Source organism: Monodon monoceros, unplaced genomic scaffold, assembly GCF_005190385.1.
Source record: "Monodon monoceros isolate NGI ecotype Baffin Bay Population unplaced genomic scaffold, NGI_Narwhal_1 Super_Scaffold_21, whole genome shotgun sequence".
NCBI lineage: Eukaryota > Metazoa > Chordata > Mammalia > Artiodactyla > Monodontidae > Monodon > Monodon monoceros.
Window position 1 is genome coordinate 148,897,562 of NW_021703778.1, and position 22,411 is coordinate 148,919,972.

Consider the following 22,411-nt stretch of genomic DNA (forward strand, 5'->3'; position numbering starts at 1 on the left):
TGGCCATACCAGAGGCTGTGAACTTGGAAGAGGTTGGTTTAATGCCAGTGAGGGAAAGGGCTCTTCCCAAGAGGCCCAGGAGACAGAGAAGTCCAGGGTCTGGTCATGGACTGTTCAGCCCAGACCTTTTGTTAAAATGTGGAAATGCTCCCGGGCCTCAGGCCCCCGATTCCCTGCTCAGGCTTTTATGTTGCCCTGCCGCCCCTAAAGGCCAGTGATTCTCAGCGCGGATCTGTGAGGCCTGCGAGGTGGGGAAGAGGGTGGCTTACCAAACAACACCCCCTCCTAGTCATTCTGAGCCGCACCACAGCCAGGGCGCCCCTCCACCACCCGCTCCCTCACCCCACTGAGAGCTGTTCTGGTTGGGAGCCACGTGACTCAAGAGGGGCGCCCTCCCACGTGAGCCGGAGTGGTCCATAAGCTGGGAGCCACTGGCAAGAGGAAAGAATGCAGAGAGGTAGCCCGTGCTTCGCCCATCTGGCTGCACATTCGGGTCACGTGGAGAGCTTTAAAAACTGTGGCTGGACCACAGGACCCAAACTGGGCTCAACTGAATCAGAACCTCTGGAGATGGAGCCAGACCCCAGTGTGCTTCAAAAGCATGCCAGGGGGTTCTAAAACGCACCTGGGACCGAGGCCTCAGTGCTGGGGGGCAGCAATGCAAGGTGCAGGGGGTGCTCACCTGTAGGCAATTCCCAGGAGCAGGCTCAGGATTCCCAGTGTGTGTACGTGCCCAGCCAGAGAAAAGGAGGCCAGGCTCCAGGCGCAGAGCCGCAGGAGTATGTCCCACAGAAGGCCTGTGGAAGGAAGAGAAACCTCGCACCGGCCCAGCAGAGGATGCCTTCCGGGGAGGCAGCAGACGGAGCCCCCCAGGTCAGGGAAGCAGAGGGCTCCCCCCAGCGCGGGCGCTCCATGGTGGCCTCCTCCCCGGCCCCGCCCTCATTCCCCAGGCCCAGGAGGGCAGCGCTGACCTGTCAGCATGCTGGAGAAGAGCATGGCGGGAAAGTAGTGGTGGAAGTAGAGGATCCGGCCCATCAGGAAGAACGGGAAGTAATGCATCATCCAGCCCAGCAGGAGCTGCCCGCCTCCTTGCAGCAGGACCTGGGACAGCCCTGGGCCCCAAGCAGCACAGCCCGGTCAGCCGACAGGGAGGGGGCAGAGAGCCTGGTCTAGCCCAGCTCTGCCCCTTCCTTGCTGTGTGATTTGCATAAGCCTTCCTTCTCTCCTCTGCCCAAGCTGAACAATCCTACAGCAGCTGGCAGGAGAGGAGCAACTGCTTGCTACCCGGCCCAGGGAGGCCTCGGCACCCACGGCAGGGGCGCCAAACCCCAGCAGCAGGCAGCCTGGCCTCCAGCTCCAGCTCCCATATCTCTGCTGTCACGCAGGTCTTTGCAGCAGCAGACGGGGCGGAGGTGCGGGCAGAGGTAAGGACGGAGGTGGGAGAGGGGGCGGTCGGGGACTATGTCTGTTCAGACGCGGAGCTGCAGAGGCAGAGAGAGCCTGTGTGAATGTCTCAGATGCTGTGGCCCACGGCCTGGGGGCTGCTCTCTACGTGACTAGAGGACAGGGCCATGGGACGAGGAAGGGGCAGAAGAGAAAAGGTGGGAAGCTCTGCATAGAGCATAGAGGTCAAAAGTGAAGGCTCTGAACTCAGTCGGCTAGGGTGTGAACTTCAGTTCTATCCCTTACTGGGACAAGTTTCCTAACCTCTTTGTGCCTTGGTTTCCTAATCCATAAAGCAGGAGTAATAAACTCTACTTTATACGGTTGTTGGGAGGATGTAGTGTTTAACACAGCACTGGGCTTTTGGTGACTGAGTTCTAAAAAGCAAAAGAGGAGGGAAGAAGGGGAGGGAAAGGCAAAGGAAGGGACATCAGCAGGCGGGCCCTCCCCGAGTGCAGGCGCCCTCCTGACTGCTAGGTGGGAGGGCGGGAGAGCCCAGGGACCTGACCTTCAACCTCGGCAGGCAGACGTGCCCCTCTCTGCAGAGCCACAGCAAAGATGCTCCCTGAGAGCAGGTAGAGGGCGATGCTCAGCAGATTCAGCCACCAAACCACCTGCAGGGAAACGAGAACAGGAGGGTGAGAGAAAGCAGCAGCTCTCCACGGGCACAGCTCAGGGCCCAAAGCGCGGTGCGCGGGCACTCACCGGGTTGCCGAGCAGATACACTCGGAAGTCGGTGTCATTGATCCCTGAGAAGCGCAGGCCCTGTGGAGCAGAGGACACGCTGCTGGCCCAGAGCTCAGCTCCTCCCAGCCCCACGAGTTCCAGGAGGAGGAAGACGAGTCACCCTTCATAGACAGGGAGCCCTGACGGGAGGCTCGGAGTGGGCGCCTTCTACGGGAGCTCCCTGGGAAGGCTGATCCGAATCGGGGCAGAAGACAGAGCCCGCCTCTGGCCACCCCGAGCCAGGCGAGGCCGCGCCCTGCGCCCCCAGCGCACCCCACGTCCACCAAATCTCAACGCCCTCTTTCTTGCCTCGGGCCCTACCTGATAGTTGATAGGCCAGTGCCAGGGTTTGGATGTGAACTCGTTGTCTTTGGGTTTGAGGCCATTGTTCCCCTGCAGGAAAGTGGCAAAGAAAAGCTAGTCAAAACAGAGCTCTAGAAGGCCGACAGGAACGTGAGGGATGGGGATCTGATGTGTGGCCAGGTGTCAAGAGAAACCCTCTCTCCTCTCCCCTCTCCTTCCCTTGCAGGGAAGAATCAGGTGCTCATTCTCAGTCACTGCCCACCTGCTTACAAAAACTGACTTACTTTTCCCAACAAGCAAGCCTCCATGTCCCAGCAAAGACAGTCCATTCAGACCCTCTCTGCTCGAGAGAAAGAGGAATGAGAGACTTGTTTCCCACAGGCACAACATACATATCCGTCTCCAGGCCAAGGATAAGGTGTCAAGAGGATGAGATGGGGCATATAAAATCAGGGCTGACTCACTTGTTCCCTTGGAAGGCCAATTTCAAACACAAACCCAGAAACTCTAAGTTCCTGGACTTTGAAAAAGTTACTTTAGCCTAGTGTATCTCAGCGTTTTTTCCCATTATTACCTGCCCCCCCTCAACCTTTTTAAGACATCTATTCCCTAAACACTCCCCCGCCATGACATTTTAAAGAAATTTTTATTGAGGCATAATTGATATATAACATATTAGTTTCAGATATACAACATAATGATTTAATATTTGTATATATTGCAAAACAATCACCACAATAAGTCCCCTCATGACACTTTAATACCATAGCTATTCTGTATATCTGTTTACATAATGCAGGAATACCTGTGCTTTATACATTAAAAAGTTAAGGGCTTTTTTTCTTTTTCCAACCCTCCAAGAATACATTTTACCCCCTGGGAGCGATATCGCTCTGGTTGAGAATGCACACTTTAGCCTGAAGGACCCAGACACAGCCCATTTAGTCCAACAGCCAAGAACACCCAACAACCTGTCTCTAAATGGCAAAATCAGGCCTTTCCTAAAACAAGAAGGAAAAGGAGCAGGATCCTGGATCCTACGCAGCAGGATGGCGTCAGCCTCATCATCAGGACAGACTGAGAAGTCATTCCCAAGAAGGGGAGTGAGGTGCTAGGAGTTAGGCTGGGGTTTCTCCACCTCGGCACTATTGACATTTGGGGCTGGAGAAGTCTGGTGTGGGCTGGCCTGTGCCGTGTAGGGTGTTTAGCATCCCTGGCCTCTACTCACTAGATGCCAGAAGCATTCCTAGCCCTCCATGATGCCAGCCAAAAATGTCTCCAGACATTGTTAAATACCCCTCAGAGGCAAAAATCGCCCTCTATTGAGAACCACTGGCCTAGCCCAAGAAAGATCCAGGTCTGGTTCAGTGAACCACCACCCAGTGCCTTACTAACCCAACTCCTTGAGGTCTTGGGAATCATTTGCAGGCCTCCCTACGGTGGCTGGATTGATCCTCCAGGGTTAAAAGTGCCAGTGGGTTGTCAAGCCCAAAGGGGTCAGCTGCACAGCCCCTGAACCATCATGGCCATCTGAAGGGCCTTGGAATGAAGAATGAATCATTCTGGACCCCAGAGCAGCTGCTGAGGGCAATCAACTCCTTCAACCAGTCCAGTCCAGTCCCAAACCCAGGCACTCCAGCCAGAGCTATACCAAGCCAAGGGCATCCTACACATTAAACTCTTAAGAAATCCAGCTCCTTTAGTAAACCGAGAAACGGAAGGAAGGAAAATCTGTAACCATTATAGGCATGTGTATCTGTACATTGTTCTCTGTGCTTAACGCCTCGTGGGCTTATTCCAGCTAACCTCAGCAGGCTGGGCAGCCTTCTCCACCCAGGCCTCAGGCCCTCTGCTCAGCTAGCAGAAGCCCTGTCCCCTGCAGTTTCTATAGTCCAGACAATTTTGATTTCTCTCCCCATCCTGACTCTACATCAGTTGAATAAGAAAGGTTCCTTATGTCCCTTTTCTTCTTTGACTCTACCTCTTAGATAATGAAAGAAAAAATGAGACTATTTATTTAGACTTAGTCTTAAAATTCTACCCAGATCTGAAACGATATATTGACCGACAGACACATATTCAAAAGAACTATGTCATCAGGCCAGAGTGACAGCTACAGAGAGTCAGAGAAGAAGGTACCCAGAGATTGCTTATTGTCAACTCATCACCTCCCAATGTGCAGAAATGACAAAATTTGAATTTTTAAATTTAATCTGTTGAAATAAGTCAACTTTATTTACTGAGTACTGCTTACATAATCACTTCCAGGAAAGACCAATTGACAATGGCTCACCAGGGGAAAAATAACAACTGCTACACCTCTCTGCAATCCTGCACAGATACACGAACCTGGCTTGAGATACTATGATTCTTAAAAATCGTTCCTGCAGAACACCGGTTTTCCAGAAGCCAAAGTAAAGAGGTTTCCCCCTCAACATCAAAACCGCATCAGGGTTTTTCCAATTCACAGGGGAAACTTTAAGCTACAAGGTAGAACTTTCTCAATTTAAAGATTTCTTCTCTCAATTGTTCTTAAACCTTTGATGTCAGCCGTCAGCTACTAACGATAGACAGTACAAACGACGAGTCTTTAAAACCTTAAAAAGAATCAACCATGCCCCCTAAACAGTTTGTTTCTGTCTGGGAACCTGAGTGGGCTCTTGGTTGGGATTTTATGCTGCATATAAACAACACACTCAAATTAGCTGTTCATCCTAACTAATCCTAATTTCATATGATGGAATCACCTACCAGTGTCTCATGAGTTTCAACCAAGGGCACTATGATTTTCAGGAGCTCTGCCACTTCAACAGACGTGAGGCCCACTTAGAGACAGAGGAGTGTAGTGGTAACTAGCACTGACTCTGAAGGCCTGGATCCACCTCTTACATTTAGCTGTGTGACCCTGGGCAAGTTCCTTAACCTCTGTGCCTCAATTCCCTCATCTGTAAACTGGGAACGATAATCTCTGGAGGACTGTAGTAAGTATTAAGTTAATATATGTGCAGTGCTTAGAGTCGTGCCTGGCACATAAGAGCTACATAAGTGTTCATCATCATTACCGTCACCATCATCGCCACCACCATTCAATGCCTTTGAAGACCAAGTAAGCCAGTACAGGTGAAGACACTAAGTCCTCCACAAGGGGGCAGTGGGTCTATACCAAGGTTACTGATCCATGATCCAAATTTGTGGATGCCCAAGAGCATGAAGAGAAGCCACCAAATGGGAAGGGGCCACAGTACCCGGATCATCACCATGTGGGCCTCCAGCATTATCTCAGGAAAACTGGGCTGCAGCACGTCCAGGCTGATGTTCGGCACTAGAAAAGGAAATGACAGAGGCGTAAACCTTTCTCACACACCCCCTCCTCATGGCTGTCTGTCCATGGTATCCACACTGCTGTCAGGGTCTGAGTGTAGCCTTCCTGACAAGCTAACAAGCAGGTGAGAGTGTTGAGGAGACAGAAGGATTCTCGATCATTCATTGAGCACGTATTAAGCACTCAGCAGATATTCTGAGGGAGGCAATGGCAACAGACGAAAAGCCCTGGCCCCGGAGCTCCCACAGCCCTCGGCACCATCAGCCTTCATGACGCCGCTCCCTCAAATGCTGCTCCCCCACGAGGCAGGGCTGTGAGGACAGGGACCGAGCCTGTCTCATTCACCAAGGCATCCCCAGGGCCCCACATGGCTCCCAGCATCTAAACAAAGAGCTGTTTAATTACTTAGTTAATTAGCTGGTTGGTTAAATTAGGTGGTAAAAAGAATGAAATGGGAAGCATGAAGAGGAGAAATCAAGCGGAAGCGCGAAGGGGGTAGCTTAAGAGGACAGATGGTGAATCCAGACACTCGTTGAGTTGAAGATGACACGGGAGTGGAAATGTCAACTGGAGCCTGGTAGTATAAATATGGGGATCAGATCAAGGGCTGCAGCCATTGCTTTCTGTAAAAGCCTTGGCTGGATGTGGGGAGGGGAGGAGCCTACACAGGGGCAGAAAGGGAAAGAACCGGCCTGCTCTAAGCCTTGAGGGTGGGGAGGTAACCACAGAGGGGATAGAATAGCCCAGGAGGCAAGCAGATGGACCTGCATTATAGGCGGCAAGAGAGTCATATCCAGCGGGAGGCGAGGAAAGTGACCAGAGACAACCAGCTCTGGCCCCGAGTGAGGTCATAGGTCACTTTAGGGAGAGGAGTTTAAAGAGGATGGGAAGTTTGAGTGGATGGGGAGAAAAAAGGAGCTCCCTATCTAGACAATTCATATGAAGAGATTAGGTTTAAAAAAGGAAGAAAATGGCAACAATAAGATAAAGTGGCAGCAGAGTTTGTAAAGGTTTCTTTTCCTAAGATGAGTTACTTAGAAATGTTCCCTTCAGAGCCAGCCCAGGACACGGCCTCACTCACATTTGGGATTGATATGGTCTTCCACATTCCAGATGGAGTTGAGGGTTTCCTTTAGGTATGGAGTGCAGGTGACTTCCAACTGCTCCCAGCCCCTGTGAAAAGTAGTCACAGATGTCTCTCAGAAGACCTGAAACCCACCGGAGAGTAACACTGCCAACTGCTCTTCAATCTACGGCGCCCCTCTCTTTCCAACCCAGTGGCCATGCTTTTTTCGGCCTCACACTTTTATATTCCACAACTATCCTAGGAGGAGTCGAGCACACAACATTCCCATTTTAGAAAGAGACATAGATCCAGAGAGTTATCACAAGCCAGATGTACAAATGCTCAACTATTACAACACACGAAACACCAAAGGAACTCTGGAGCTCTGGGCTCCATAAAACTCCTGATGCCTTTCCTCCCTCCATTCACCACAAAGAAAAAGCAAACCTGAGGTGAACATCAACCACTGCGAAATGGAAGTTTTGGGTATACTCGTAGTGTGAAAGGAAAAGCATGAGCCACTAATGGGACATCAAAACCCCAGAGACTCACCACTTGGGCAGGACCTTTCCTGAGGAGCCCAGGACACAACCTGTCACCAGATGGATGAGGCGAATTCGACTTCTCAGCACTTTGATTCGGTTTCCAAATTTTCTGTTTACAACCTCAATCCTCCAGAAGTCATTTGAGTCTCCTGTCCCATTCTGCCACATAAATCAAGAAAAAAATACAAAGAAAGTAAGATGACTTTAGAGAAGATGTATCAGAAAAGGGAGATGGTCACCCTTTCAGATGCCATCATGTTACAGTTTGGTCAAAGACCAAACTGGCCTAAATGACTGAGGTGGGAAAGGGAACGAGAGGGCCATAGAAATATACCAAGTGACTGGCATTGTCCCAGCACTCGCGATTACAACCAAGAAAAGTAGTATAATTCCTCGAACCTTAAGTCTAATTCTTCACTTTATAGAACTAGAGCTTAAGTTCTAAATAAATGTTTTTGCCCTTAAACTAAACTCAAGACATCACCGTGTGCCAACAGAAATAAATTTGGGCTATTTACATCCATTACTGGTGGCCATGGGGACACTCACTCATCGAAGAAAGGTCTGGCCTAGATATCGTACTGTGGAAATTAAGACAGTTGTGTCTAATTCTCCTCAGGAAATGCCCACCAGAAAAAGATGAAGTTCAGAGTCTTGGCTCTAGTATAATGTGGGATGAGCAAATAGAAAGAGGGTTGGGAATTCCACCTTAAGGAACCCAGAATCTTTACTGAAGCACCAAAGCCCTTGGAAGGGAACGTAACAAATAGTCATAAATCTACTTTCCCACTAGTTGTTTCTGTTTTCAAATTACTCCCCAAGCCATAAATACTCATAGAGCTTCCTCTATTAACTGCATCACCCCAAGGCAGTAAAAATCCAAAGCAATGGGGACAATATCCCTCTGTGGAACAGGGAAGTAATCCTTAAAAATAAAGCCAATGAGGGCTTCCCTGGTGGCGCAGTGGTTGAGAGTCCGCCTGCCGATGCAGGGGACACGGGTTCGTGCCCCAGTCCGGGAAGATCCCACATGCCGCGGAGCAGCTGGGCCCGTGAGCCATGGCCGCTGAGCCTGCGCGTCTGGAGCCTGTGCTCCGCAACGGGAGAGGCCGCGGCAGTGAGAGGCCCGCGTACCGCAAAAAAAATAAAAATAAAAAAATAAAGCCAATGAGAATTTGGAATCTGGCAAAGGATAAACTTGTATATTCATCTGGGGTCATATTGTGGCCCTGTGGCTTCTAAGTATAATATGATTTTAAAAGAGACCCTTACAGTATTCATATTTGACATTTATTAAGTGTCAGAACATAAAAATGGCATGGTAATTATGGGAGGCAAGAGATGGAAACAAATAGACTTCATAGGCTGCCTTTCCCCAGCAAAAAGCCTAGCCAGAAAGTTCCTAAATGTTAAGAGTCCCTGTGCAGCCAGTCGTTAGGAACATTCCAGAATTCTGGGGAGGATGTGTTCCGCCACATGGCCCTGAGCCAGGCCCCACAGTTTTTGACATCCTGCTGACACTCGAGTGGCTCACTTACTATGCCATAGCCTGTGACCTGATAGTGCTTCCGGGTCAGGGGGGCCTCGTGATAGTGACTGTGCAAGTTCCGAGAAGTCCTAGAAATTAAAAGAGAGAAGTGCCACTATCCTGAAGAAAAGAGATGTGCAATGTTTCTTGTTTTACCAAGGCTACTCAGAGTCATCTGTTTGGATAAGAAAAATTAGAATCCAAACCATTAAATCCAACATATCGCGAGGGACAGATGGTAGGAGTACTGGACCATATGCCAAGAAAGGGGCTTCACTTCCTGTTCGCCCCACAACTTCAGGTGGGGGTCAGGGGGATGACTGAACACACTGGTGGCTTTGAGGCAAGCTAGCCTGACTTAAGAGGCAGGTTTAGGGAGAAGAAAATTAAAATTTGTAATCTATGTATGCCTGAGATAGGTAAACTTCCTCCCTACCATCTATGCTTTCTACTCCTATCACCAGTTTTACAAAGTAGGGATCTGTGGGGGAAGTGGAGGGTTTAATTTAGATTTTGTTTACTTTGTGCTTTTTGTAATAATCCTTACTTTTTATCCATAATAAGTAATCAATGTTCATTATAAAAATATTGGAAATTTGCAAAAATAAAATTTAGTTAATAAATTTTAATTTATTTAAAAAAATAAAATTAAAATTTTAAGTATCCATAATCTTACTGACTAGGGAAAAAACACTGCTCATAGCTTTTCTATATGTATATTAAAAAATCCCTGATTTAAAAAAAAAAATTCTGTATCTGACAATTCATATGAAATTTTTGCAGGGCTGCTTCTGTTGCCTATTTTTCCTGTTCATTCTTGCACACGGTGCCCTATTTCCTTGTGTGCTTAGTTATTTTTTACTGTGTACTATTCACTGTCACTGGAAAACTATTTATAGGAATGGATAACCATGTATTTCCCAAAAGAGGATTAACATTTGCTTTTAGTCAGGCACCTAGGGAACATTACCACAGTCTTAGGACCATGTTCATTTAAATTCATGGCCTGAAGATTTTGAGACCATCCAGGTAAAATGAATTTGGGTTGCAAATCCATGTGAAGATCAACTGGTAATTACAACTTCTCAGGAACCAGATTTAGTGCCCCTACCAACCTCACCCCCTGCCCTGCTCTCCCAAACACACTCTGGATATAGGTAGATAGGGCGGATTTATCCTAACCCTAAGCCTTTGAGGGTTACAAATTTTGGGGGAGATCACAATAATTTACCACTTCGGGTGAGCCTAGAGCTTTGACTTTAAAACTTCTTCTCTCTAGAGGCAGTCAAAACCCAAAAATCAAAACTCAAGATTGTGGGTTCAAGGCAGAAGTGGCCACAGTGTCCCACTTTTTCTCTGGATTCCCCCTTTCACTGAGATTTTGACCTAGTAACTCCTTACTATCTTGTCAGTTCTTTATGCTTTTAAGATGTTTCTACATTTTCCAGCATTTTTAGTCATTCTCAGTGAGAACACTGGTTAAATGAACTAGTTTGCCATATTCAGAAACAGACTCCTATACCTTTCTCAAGGCAGCCGCTTAAGAAAAAGCTTTGGGCAACTCAATTTTTTTCTTTCCTCCCCCTAGGAAAAGGGCAGTTGAAAGGTACCTTCAAAATCCAAAGCTTCCCAAAGCCAAAATAGGCAAAGTAATCATTCTCCCATTCTAGCACAGCAGCCTTGTTCCATTTACTAGAGCCTCATCCGTATTTGACTTCTGTTTATTTCCAGCTTAAAAGAGTTCTGTACCTTTGATGCTCATGCCACTCATTTATCCCAAAGAGCAAATTTACTTACTCTTTGTGTTCTAGTCGAATGACGTCTCCATGTCTTACAAACTCCACAGGGAGTGAAGGGTCTAGGGGATCTGTCAAGAAGAAACAAGCATTGATGTCTGAAACCGTTCACTCATTAAGCTAGCATTAATTAAGGACCTACCGGTAAAGAGTTATAGTACAACGTGGTATGCGCATGAGGTACTGACAGAGTGCTGTGGGACCAAAGTGAACTGTCTCAGAGGATGAGGGAAGGGTATCCCAGAGATAATGACTGAAAAGACTCTCAAAGGAGAGGGAGAACTTGTCAGGTGAGCAAGTGGGGAAAAGCCAGAGAGGTATGAAAGAGCAAAACTCATCTGAATCAGTGGCAAATGAATTCACGTGGTTAAGGAGGGTGGGCAGGAAGGAGAGTGGGAATAGGTGAGGGTATGGACAAACAGGGCCAGACTGTGTATGCCATGCTAGGAAATGTGGCCTTTATCTGACAAGCACTGAAGCCCCCACCAGAGGATTTTTAAGCTGGGAAGCTAAATAATAAGATTTTCCTTTTAGAAGTAAAAATATAGTCTTCCAAATATGAATTCCATGCAAAAGACCATTTGCCCAGCTCTCTTCAAAATCAAATGTTAAACCCTGCATATTTGGCCAGTGATTGTCTTGTCTCTGGCTATAGACTTGATAAACGTGAGGCAAAGAAAACGATGAAAGAAAAGAACTACTTCTGTATCGTCAAGAAGTCAAGACCACTGAGGATCTAGAAAAGTGATGACAGTGGAAAAGGAGTTGGCAGTAATCACAGCAACACAGAAGGTCCTTGCAAATTTCTGTCCCAGGCAGTAGACACTAACACTCAAGGTCAGGAAAGACAAATCTGCCAGGACAAATCACTGGCTCTCAAGAGAATTAGAGAACTCAACTGTAGAAATGCCCATTCCTGGGCTGCCTTCTAAGGTCTCTTAAGAAGAATAATCAGGACTTCCCTGGTGGCACAGTGGTTAAGAATCCGCCTGCCAATGCAGGGGACACAGGTTCGATCCCTGGTCCAGGAAGATCCCACATGCCGCAGAGCAACTAAGCCTGTGCACCACAACTACTGAGCCTGTGCTCTAGGGCCCATGAGCCACAACCACTGAGCCTGCAAGCCACAACTACGGAGCCTGCGTGCCACAACTACTGAAGCCCACACTCCCTAGAGCCTGTGCTCCACAACAAAAGAAGCCACTGCAATGAGAAGCCCGTGCACTGCAACCAAGAGTAGCCCCTGCTCACCGCAACCAGAGAAAGCCTGTGCACAGCAACAAAGACCCAACACAGCCAAAAATAAATTAATAAACTTATTTAAAAAAAGAAGAAGAATCAGCAAGATGACAAATCAAATAAGTCAAAGGGGAGGGAAGTTTTACTTAATATGGATCTGTGGGGGAGGGGCACTTATGGCCATCAAGAACACAAAGACCTTTGTCTAGACAGTTCCCCCTTCCCAGAATGCCTGTAGTGATCTGCCTTCACACGAATCCTTAGTCACTGGAGTGATATGCAGCCACCTTAACCTGGAAGCCACAGTGGAATAACAGAACAGGGACGTTCAAAGACTTGGTCCGTGCCCACGTGACTTTAGAAGGAAAGCTGGTCTTCCCTCAGAACCCCTCATTGCAACAGACCGCTTATGTTTGGCCTGTTGAATCAAAACACAATCTGTAACAGTACTATAAGGGACAGAAATAGATCCTGCCCAATGGTGTCATAATTTATATTACCGAGGAGTAGGATGCAAAGACAGTGGTCATACGGGCCACGTTTCAAGGCTAAAAACCATGGCAATAAAGGGAGGTGGCGAAAGAAACAGAGAAGGTAAATTTAGATGAGCAGCTTCCCACTTCCCCACAAAGGCCAGGAGCAGCTGACTCGAGACAGGCTGAGCCAGGTGGTGTTTGCTGAGGAGAGAACACCTGTGGCATGAGACAATCAGAAGGTGAGCGGGAGATGCCCTCTGTTCTGTTCTCTTCTCTGCCGCAGCGAAAGGCACAGTCTGCAGGTAGCCAGCTGTCTGACCAAAAAACCAGAAGATCCAGACATAGCCCTTGTCACAAAGCCCTGGGAGCCCCATAGGTGTGCTTCAGAGCAGCTTCACCCTGGCCTGTCAGAGGCAGATGTGCAGGCATTGAGGGAGGTCCCGGGCACCAGCCTAGACGAGCCCAGCCACAGGGCTGGCAGGCCCGCAGATCTCCAACAGACTGGCCCAGGCCTGGGATGACCAGTGGGCAGCAGCCCTCTATCACATCCAGACAACCTGAGCTGTACCACATGCTGGGGTCTGCAAGGCTTGGTGTGCTCTAAATCAGAAATGAAAGCAGCCACAGTGTGCCCCAGGCACGTGTCCAGGTAACCTCTTCTGGATTAAGTCTGAGCCTCAGCTGTCTGAGTCCCATATATATGCCGTCTACAAGAGGCCCACTTCAGACCTAGAGACACATACAGACTGAAAGTGAGGGGATGGAAAAAGATATTCCATGCACTTGGAAATCAAAAGAAAGCTGGAGTAGCAATACTCATATCAGATAAAATAGACTAGAAAATAAAGATGTTACGAGAGACAAGGAAGGACACTACATAATGATCAAGGGATCAATCCAAGAAGAAGATATAACAATTATGAATATATATGCACCCAACATAGGAGCACCTCAATACATAAGGCAACTGCTAACACCTATAAAAGAGGAAATCGACAGTAACACAACAATAGTGGGGGACTTTTAACACCTCACTTACACCAATGGACAGATCATCCAAACAGAAAATTAATAAGGAAACACAAGCTTTAAATGACACAACAGACCAGATAGATTTAATTGATATTTATAGGACATTCCATCCAAAAACAACAGATTACACTTTCTTCTCAAGTGCACACAAAACATTCTCCAGGATAGATCACATCTTGGGTCACAAATCAAGCCTCAGTAAATTTAAGAAAATTGAAATCATATCAAGCATCTTTTCTGACCACAACACTATGAGATTAGAAATCCATTACAGGGAAAAAAACATAAAAAACACAAACACATGGAGGCTAAACAGTATGTTACTAAATAACCAAGAGATCACTGAAGAAATCAAAGAGGAAATCAAAAAATACCTAGAGACAAATGACAACGAAAAGACTATGATCCAAAACCTATGGGATGCAGCAAAAGCAGTTCTAAGGGGGAAGTTTATAGCTATACAAGCCTACCTAAAGAAACAAGAAAAATCTCAAACAATCTAACCTCACACCTAAAGAAACTAGAGAAACAAGAAGAAAACAGAATCCAAAGTTAGTAGAAGGAAAGAAATCATAAAGATCAGAGCAGAAATAAATGAAATAGAAACAAAGAAAACAATAGCAAAGATCAATAAAACTAAAAGCTGGTTCCTTGAGAAGATAAACAAAATTGATAAACCATTAGCCAGACTCATCAAGAAAAAGAGGGAGAGGACTCAAATCAATAAAATTAGAAATGAAAAAGGAGAAGTTACAACAGACACCACAGAAATACAAAGCATCCTAAGAGACTACAACAAGCAACTCTATGCCAATAAAATGGACAACGTGGAAGAAATGGACAAATTCTTAGAAACGTATAACCTTCCAAGACTGAACAGGGAAGAAATAGAAAATATGAACAGACCAATCACAAGTAATGAGATTGAAAATGTGATTAAAAATCTTGCAACAGGGCTTCCCTGGTGGCGCAGTGGTTGAGAGTCCGCCTGCTGACGCAGGGGCCACAGGTTCATGCCCTGGTCCAGGAAGATCCCACATGCCATGGAGCGGCTGGGCCCGTGAGCCATGGCCGCTGAGCCTGCACGTCTGGAGCCTGTGCTCCGCAACGGGAGAGGCCACAACAGTGAGAGGCCCGCGTACCAAAAAAAAAAAAAAAAAAAAAATCTTGCAACAAACAAAAGTCCAGGACCAGAGGCCTTCACAGGCAAATTCTATCAAACATTTAGAGAAGAGCTAATACCCATCCTTCTCAAACTCTTCCAAAAAATTGCAGAGGAAGGAACACTCCCAAACCCACTCTATAAGGCCACCATCACCCTGATACCAAAACCAGAAAAAGATACTACAAAAAAAGAAAATTACAGACCAATATCACTCATGAATATACATGCAAAAATCCTCAACAAAATACTAGCAAACGGAATCCAACAATACTTTGAAAGGGTCATACACCATGATCAAGCGGGATTTATCCCAGGGATGCAAGGATTCTTCAATATACTCAAATCAATCAATGTGATACACCATATTAACAAACTGAAGGAGAAAAACCATATGATCATCTCAATAGATGCAGAAAAAGCTTTTGACAAAATTCAACACCCATTTATGATAAAAACTCTCCAGAAAGTGGGCATAGAGGGAACCTACCTCAACATAATAAAGGCCACATATGACAAACCCACAGCAAACATCATTCTCAATGGTGAAAAGCTGAAAGCATTTCCTCTAAGATCAGGAACAAGACAAGGGTGTCCACTCTCACCACTATTATTCAACATGGTCTTGGAAGTCCTAGCCACGGCAATCAGAGAAGAAAAAGAAATAAAAGGAATACAAATTGGAAAAGAAGAAGTAAAACTGTCACTGTTTGCAGATGACATGGTACTATACATAGAGTATCCTAAAGATGCCACCAGAAAACTACTAGAGCTAATCAATGAATTTGGTAAAGTTGCAGGACACAAAATTAATGCACAGAAATCTCTTGCATTTCTATACACTAATGATGAAAAATCTGAAAGAGAAATTAAGGAAACACTCCCATTTACCACTGCAACAAAAAGAATAAAATACCTAGGAATAAACCTACCTAGGGAGACAAAAGACCTGTATGCAGAAAACTATAAGACACTGATGAAAGAAATTAAAGATGATACAAACAGATGCAGAGATATATACCATGTTCTTGGATTGGAAGAATCAATATTGTGAATATGACTATACTACCCAAAGCAATCTACAGATTCAATGCAATCCCTATCAAAGTACCAATGGCATTTTTTACAGAACTAGAACAAAAAATCTTAAAATCTGTATGGAGACACTAAAGACCCCGAATAGCCAAAGCAGTCTTGAGGGAAAAAAACGGAGCTGGAGGAATCAGACTCCCTGACTTCAGACTATACTACAAAGCTACAGTAATCAAGATAATATGGTACTGGCACAAAACCAGAAATATAGATCAATGGAACAGGATAGAAAGCCCAGAGATAAACCCACGCACCTATGGTCATCTAATCTATGACAAAGGAGGCAAGGATATACAACAGAGGAAAGACAGTCTCTTCAATAAGTGGTGCTGGGAAAACTGGACAGCTACATGTAAAAGAATGAAATTAGAACACTCCCTAACACCATACACAAAAATAAACTCAAAATGGATTAGAGACCTAAATGTAAGATTGGACACTATAAAACTCTTAGAGGAAAACAGAGGAAGAACACTCTTTGACATAAATCACAGCAAGATCTTTTTTGATCCACCTCCTAGAGTAATGGAAATAAAAACAAAAATAAACAGATGGGACCTAATGAAACTTAAAAGCTTTTGGAAAGCAAGGGAAACTACAAACAAGACAAAAAGACAACCCTCAGTCAGAATGGGAGAAAATATTTGCAAACGAACCAATGGACAAAGGATTAATCTCCAAAATATATAAACAGCTCATGCAGCTCAATATTAAAAAAACAAACAACCCAATCCAAAAATGGGCAGAAGACCTAAATAGACATTTCTCCAAAGAAGACATACAGATGGCCAAGAAGCACGTGAAAAGCTGCTCAACATCACTAATTATTAGAGAAATGCAAATCAAAACTACAATGAGGTATCACCTCACACCGGTTAGAAAGGGCATCATCAGAAAATCTACAAACAACAAATGCTGGAGAGGGTGTGGAGAAAAGGGAACCCCCTTGCACTATTGGTGGGAATGTAAATTGATACAGCCACTATGGAGAACAGTATGGAGGTTCCTTAAAAAACGAAAAATAGAATTACCAGATGACCCAGGAATCCCACTACTGGGCATATACCCAGAGAAAACCATAATTCAAAAAGACACATGCACCCCACTGTTTACTGCAGCACTGTTTACAATAGCCAGGTCATGGAAGCAACCTAAATGCCCATCGACAGACAAATGGATAAAGAAGATATGGTACATATATACAATGGAATATTATTCAGCCATAAAAAGGAACGAAATTGGGTCATTTGTAGAGACATGGTTGGATCTAGAGACTGTCACAGAAAGTGAAGTAAGTGAGAAAGAGAAAAACAAATATCGTATATTAACCCATATATGTGGAACCTAGAAAAATGGTACAGATGAACCGGTTTGCAGGGCAGAAATTGAGACACAGACGTAGAGAGCAAACATATGGACACCAAGGGGGGAAAGCGGCGGGGGGTGGTGGTGGTGGTGGTGTGATGAATTGGGAGATTGGGATTGACATGTATACACTGTTGTCTATAAAATGGGTGACTAATAAGAACCTGCTGTATAAAAAAATTAATAAAATTAAATTTAAAAATTAAAAAAGAAAAGACAGCTCTAAGAGTGAGATCTTATCTGTCTTGCTCACTGCTTATCCCTATGCCAACAACAGTCCCTGTAACGTAGCAGGGGCTCAATAAATAACTGTTGAAAGGATAACTGAGATCCGTAAAGATGGCAAAGAATGCTCAGGAAAGCCCATCCCAGCACCATTCTTTTGGAGGCATGAGAAATGTTAAGGAGGGCTCAGAGTAAGTAATAATACAAGAAGCGCCAGTTCCCTACCGCATTACCTGAATTTGTATTATGTTTCTTGATAATCCACAGGTTGTTGTAGTCCTTGTGCAAATAGGTGGTGACCTGGGTAGGGCGGGGGCGGGGGGGGGGGGGGGGAGGGAGAAGACAGTCACTATCAGCACAGCCGGCCACAGGACAATCAATAGCAAAGCCCATGTCGCTTAAGCCTTTTTCAGAATCCCAGCCACCAACCCGAGGGGCTGTGTTTCCCGACAGGGCTCAGAAGTAGCATTTGGTAAATGCTACTTTCTCTCCTTCCTTCTATATTTAGAGGTCTTTTCCCACAAAAGCCTTTTTGATTTGTCTCTGTGTACCCCTCTGCATCCTATCTTTCAACTTCCCACCTCCTAGAGGGAGGAACAATAACACCTTGTGGAACACAGTCTCCAGCACACAAAGTGGATTTAGTGCATTTTTAAAAAGTCATCAAGACCATGTCTCAAACTTTCTAAATGAAAAATTCATGGTATTTTCTAGAATATGGTCAAATATTTTCTAGAATATGGCCAAATGAAACGAAAAAAACTCTATTAATATCTTATCCTAGGGGCTTCCCTGGTGGCGCAGCGGTTGGGAGTCCGCCTGCCGATGCAGGGGACACGGGTTCATGACCTGGTCCGGGAGGATCCCACATGCCGCGGAGCGGCTGGGCCCGTGAGCCATGACCGCTGAGCCTGCGCATCTGGAGCCTGTGCTCCGCAACGGGAGAGGCCGCAGCGGTGAGAGGCCTGCGCACCGTAAAAAAAAAAAAAAAAAATCCTATCCTAGAAGCCTGAAGTTTTAGACATGGCCATTTTGTATACACTGATTTTTAAAAAATTGTATGTGTGTGCATGTGTGTACACGCGTGTAATGCTGCAATTAAACTACCAGCAAAAATCCTGGGAACAATATAAATGTCCAATACTAAAGGAAGAGTTACGTGCTGGTTATGTCCACAGGATAGAATATTATACAGCCGCAGAAAATGTTTCAGGGCATTTTTACCCAGCACAGGAGAAGGCGTATAACATGCTGCTGTTGAAAATGGTTACCATTTATCACTAGGCACTGCTCTAAGTACTGGACAGGTCTTATCGCTAGGTTGTAGGTACTATGGTTACCTCCACCTTACTTACAAGCAAACTGAGGGTAAGTAATTCGCTGAGGTTAAGTAAAGGTCTCACAGCTTGTCAGCTGGAGAGACAGGATTCAAACAGAGGGAGCTAGCTCCAAGCTCCCAGGATAGAGACTGCATACATACAATTATGCTAATTACGTATACAAGCACATAAATACCCAGAAGCAATGGAAACAAAGGCATCTCTCTTACAACGTGAGTTTTAATAACTCCAATTGGAAAAACATGACTTATTTACTTGCAAAGGGATTTGGAATTAGCGTGTAGGAAAATAATTATGCGTGTATTATGGCTGCTTTGTTTCAGTGGTTGTTGCTTTCTCAGAAACAATTAGGAATAACGGTATTAAGAACATACACGTTAAAAGTTGTGGCAGCCACAGAGAAATTAAGTCCACGCTCCCCATCAAAAGCTGCACACATCAAGCTCACCCAGCTTGATTTGCTCAAGGATGTTAAGCTTTTGTGGTGCTTGTGTGCACCCTGTGCTGTCATCTTGTTTTTTGTTTCTTTTCCCAAAAACCATTATTATTAAAATTCCTATTAGAAAAATCACTTATTGTGAATATAGTCCATGGCCTCTTTTTCCCCTTCGAACACTTATTTTTACAATGGAGTTTTATACCATGAGGTCTCCTAGGGACACAGGTATGCTATTACAGCAGAATGTTGTACATCAAACTGCGTGGATAAACAATGATCCTTGGATTATGTGTAACTTTGGGGTTTTTTTATACTTTTCTACACTTTCCAATCTTCCTTTATAAACATTATGCTTTAAAAATATTTAAAAATCGAGACCTAGAGCTGTTAACAAGACATTAAACTACAGGGCAGAGGAGGGCTACTAGAGGTTATTTAGTGCGGTCCCCTCAATTTACAGATGAAGACACAGGCTGCGAAAGGCTCAGTGACTCAGTCAGTGACAAAGCCAGGCTCTCTGTCCCTTGGCCTAATGTGCTCTCTCTAGGTGACTGTCACAGCTTCATGCCTCTACCCATGGGCTTCAAGTGTGTAACACTAAGACCAGCTTAATAGGGCCTTTCAGAACGTGGCTCTTCTCTACCTTTGCACAGTATAGATGTTCCTCATCACCACATCTGTAACTTTATCTCCTACTTTATGACACCAGCAGCAAGGTATCACTATGGAAGGGCTAGCAGTACATTAGACTCTTCTGGAGAGCTTAAAACCAAAACAAAAATGCACAATGCATGGGCCCCATCCTAGGTCAATTAAGTCAGAATCTCTGGGGTGGACCTCAGGCATCAGAATTTTTTAAAAGCTCTCCAATGGACTCTAAAGCGCAGCCAGGGTTGAGAACCACTGCGCTAGAGAGAAGCTGAGAGTCAAGAATGGGAAACTGATACCAAAACCCAATACTCTGGGCCAACCTTCTAGTAAATAAGGAAATAATAACAATAAAATATTTTGAGAAGCAAAAGTTTTTCACAAAGTAAAGGTTTTGGTCATTTTGCAGGAAGAGAAACTTCACTTCAAGCTTCTCAGAGCAGCAGCCAGCCCTGAAGCCCCGACCTCCGTACCCTCCTCTCCTCGGGTCACTGCATCCGAGGCCTCCGCCCTGCCCACGCCATGGAAGCCACCCTTGTCAGAGTTGCCAGGCCTCCCATGTTGCCCTTCGAAGGCCTCTTCCTCTGTCCTCACATTCTCCGAGGTCTCTGCAGCACCTGAACTGCTGGCGTCTCCTCCCACTGGAGACCCTCTGCTTGGCACTCTCCTCCCGTTCTCCTCCAACCTCCCCGTCCACCCCTTCCTTCTCAGCCACTTCTACCAGCACCACTCTGAGCGCCTTTAATGCTGCCTTACGTGCTGCTGCTCCCCAGGGCTCCTCTGCTGGCCCTCCTCCCTCTGCACGCTGCTTCAGGGCAATGTCACCCATCCCCCACCGTGTCACTGACACCTGTATGCTACACACTCATGTCTCTTTCCTGAGACAAGTCCCAGAGCTAAAATACACAAAGGAAACTCATCTCCAAAGCCATGCTTCCTCCTCCATTTCTGATTATGGTGAAACAGCATTATCACACAAACACCTTGACCTCCAGACTACAGACCTGGACATGGCTCATCCCTGACATCTATCAGTTACCAGGCCCTGACATTCAACCTGTGAAGGGTTTCCTAAATCACTTCCCACCTCTCTCCCTGTGGTCTCTGCCTCCTTTCACCATCCTCTGTCATGATTATTGCCTCTAGTCTCCTCCTCCTTCCAATCCACCACACTCCTGCTAGAGCTGTCCTTCTAAACTAGAAATCTAAGCACATCTTATCCCTTAGTAAGTTTCAATGCCTCCCCAGCGTCTACAGAACAAAATTAAATCTACTGTAACACGTAAGGCCTCTCCATAATCTGGCCCCACGGACCTCTCCATCCTTCTCCCTCTCAGGCATCACCCACCACAGCCACATCCACCACTCCTTAACGTGGGCGCGGACAGTGTCGCTCGCTCGTTCAGATCATACTCACGGCTAATCCTCCAGCATGCACGTCATACGGATTATCTCACTTAATCCTCACAACAACCTTATGATGGAGAGAAGTACTATTTATTTTCCCCAATTTAAAGATGAGCCCACTGAAGCACAGAAAGGTTAAGGAATTTATTCAAAGTCACACTCTAGTGGAACCAGGATTCGAACCCAGATAAACTAGTCTGGTTCCCAGGCCTGTGTTTATAACCATTACGCTCCACCCATCATCCACTTCGTGCTGGGCACTGAGCCTTCCAGGAGCCAGCAATCAAACAGCAAAGAGACAGGAGGAAGGAAGCACTCACAATTCAATGCGAAGAGGGTTACCACACAAGCTTGTAAAGGTGCCGAGAAAGCCGCCCACACCAGACGCACCTAACCCAGGAGCAGGCAGAGGTAGGTCATGGTGGTCAGAGGGGAACTCCCCAGCTGAAGCCTAGGGAAGCTGGAGTTAGGCAGGGGAAAAGGATGTTTCAAGCCGGGGAAACAAGGAGGGGAAGCCAGAAAGAGAACGGAGGGTTCAGTCATGGCAAACAGCTTAGTGCTGCCGCAACTCAAGCGCACAAAGGGCTCACTGACCTGCTGCTGGCGGGCGCCGATGCCCTCGGGGTAGAGGTGCCTGTGGGAGTGGAGGTAGCCGACGGCCATCCGCGCGCTCTTCACGGTGATCACAGAGCCATAGGCCAGGTCTGCGGGCAGACGGCGACGGTGTGAGCTGGCGCAGCGCTAGACCTGCCCCTGACTGCAGGGGCCGCTGAAGCCACAGGCCTCCCCAGCCCCTAACAGACTCCACTGGGTCCCGGACTGCCGAAAGCAAGATGCGCAGCTGCCTTCTCACCCCAGTGGAGTCAACTCAAGAGGATTTCACCAAATAGTCTCGCCCGTCCCCTCCCCTCCTTCCTAAGGACTTCAGAAGAAGCTGGGTATTAACAATGCTATTATCAAAGCAAAAGACTAGGAACAACTTGTCCTTCATTCAAGGTCTATCATACACATTCCATGGAATAAAGAAGGAAGAAGCATCTTATATCTTCATCTGGAATGTTCTCCAAGATATAGTGTTACTATAGACTGTTAAGAGAGACTTTTCACTATATATCCTTTTGTGCCTTTTGAATCTAGTACCACGTGTAGTAACTGTTCAATGGTGTTTTGGGTTTTTACTCTGAATTTAAAAAAACAAAAACCCAGAGTAAACAGCTTACCCAAGAGCATCCATCCCCTCCCCACACAGGCCCCGGC

The 22,411-nt window shown here is 46.1% G+C and overlaps 1 protein-coding gene across 2 annotated transcripts in view; it reads right to left on the bottom strand.

The window, feature by feature from the left end:
- Positions 1–22,411, bottom strand: part of POMT2 (protein O-mannosyltransferase 2) — a 47,863-nt gene that overhangs the window by 2,809 nt on the left and 22,643 nt on the right. For both annotated transcript variants that reach the window (XM_029238399.1, XM_029238400.1), the window contains exons 9-20: positions 21,749–21,858; positions 17,554–17,620; positions 10,731–10,800; positions 8,944–9,022; positions 7,413–7,564; positions 6,876–6,967; positions 5,718–5,794; positions 2,491–2,562; positions 2,149–2,208; positions 1,952–2,057; positions 972–1,112; positions 683–797 (exon numbers count right to left, since the gene is read on the bottom strand). In XM_029238399.1, coding sequence (XP_029094232.1) covers positions 683–797; positions 972–1,112; positions 1,952–2,057; positions 2,149–2,208; positions 2,491–2,562; positions 5,718–5,794; positions 6,876–6,967; positions 7,413–7,564; positions 8,944–9,022; positions 10,731–10,800; positions 17,554–17,620; positions 21,749–21,858 — 1,141 coding nt within the window. The remainder of the gene's footprint in view (positions 1–682; positions 798–971; positions 1,113–1,951; positions 2,058–2,148; positions 2,209–2,490; positions 2,563–5,717; positions 5,795–6,875; positions 6,968–7,412; positions 7,565–8,943; positions 9,023–10,730; positions 10,801–17,553; positions 17,621–21,748; positions 21,859–22,411) is intronic.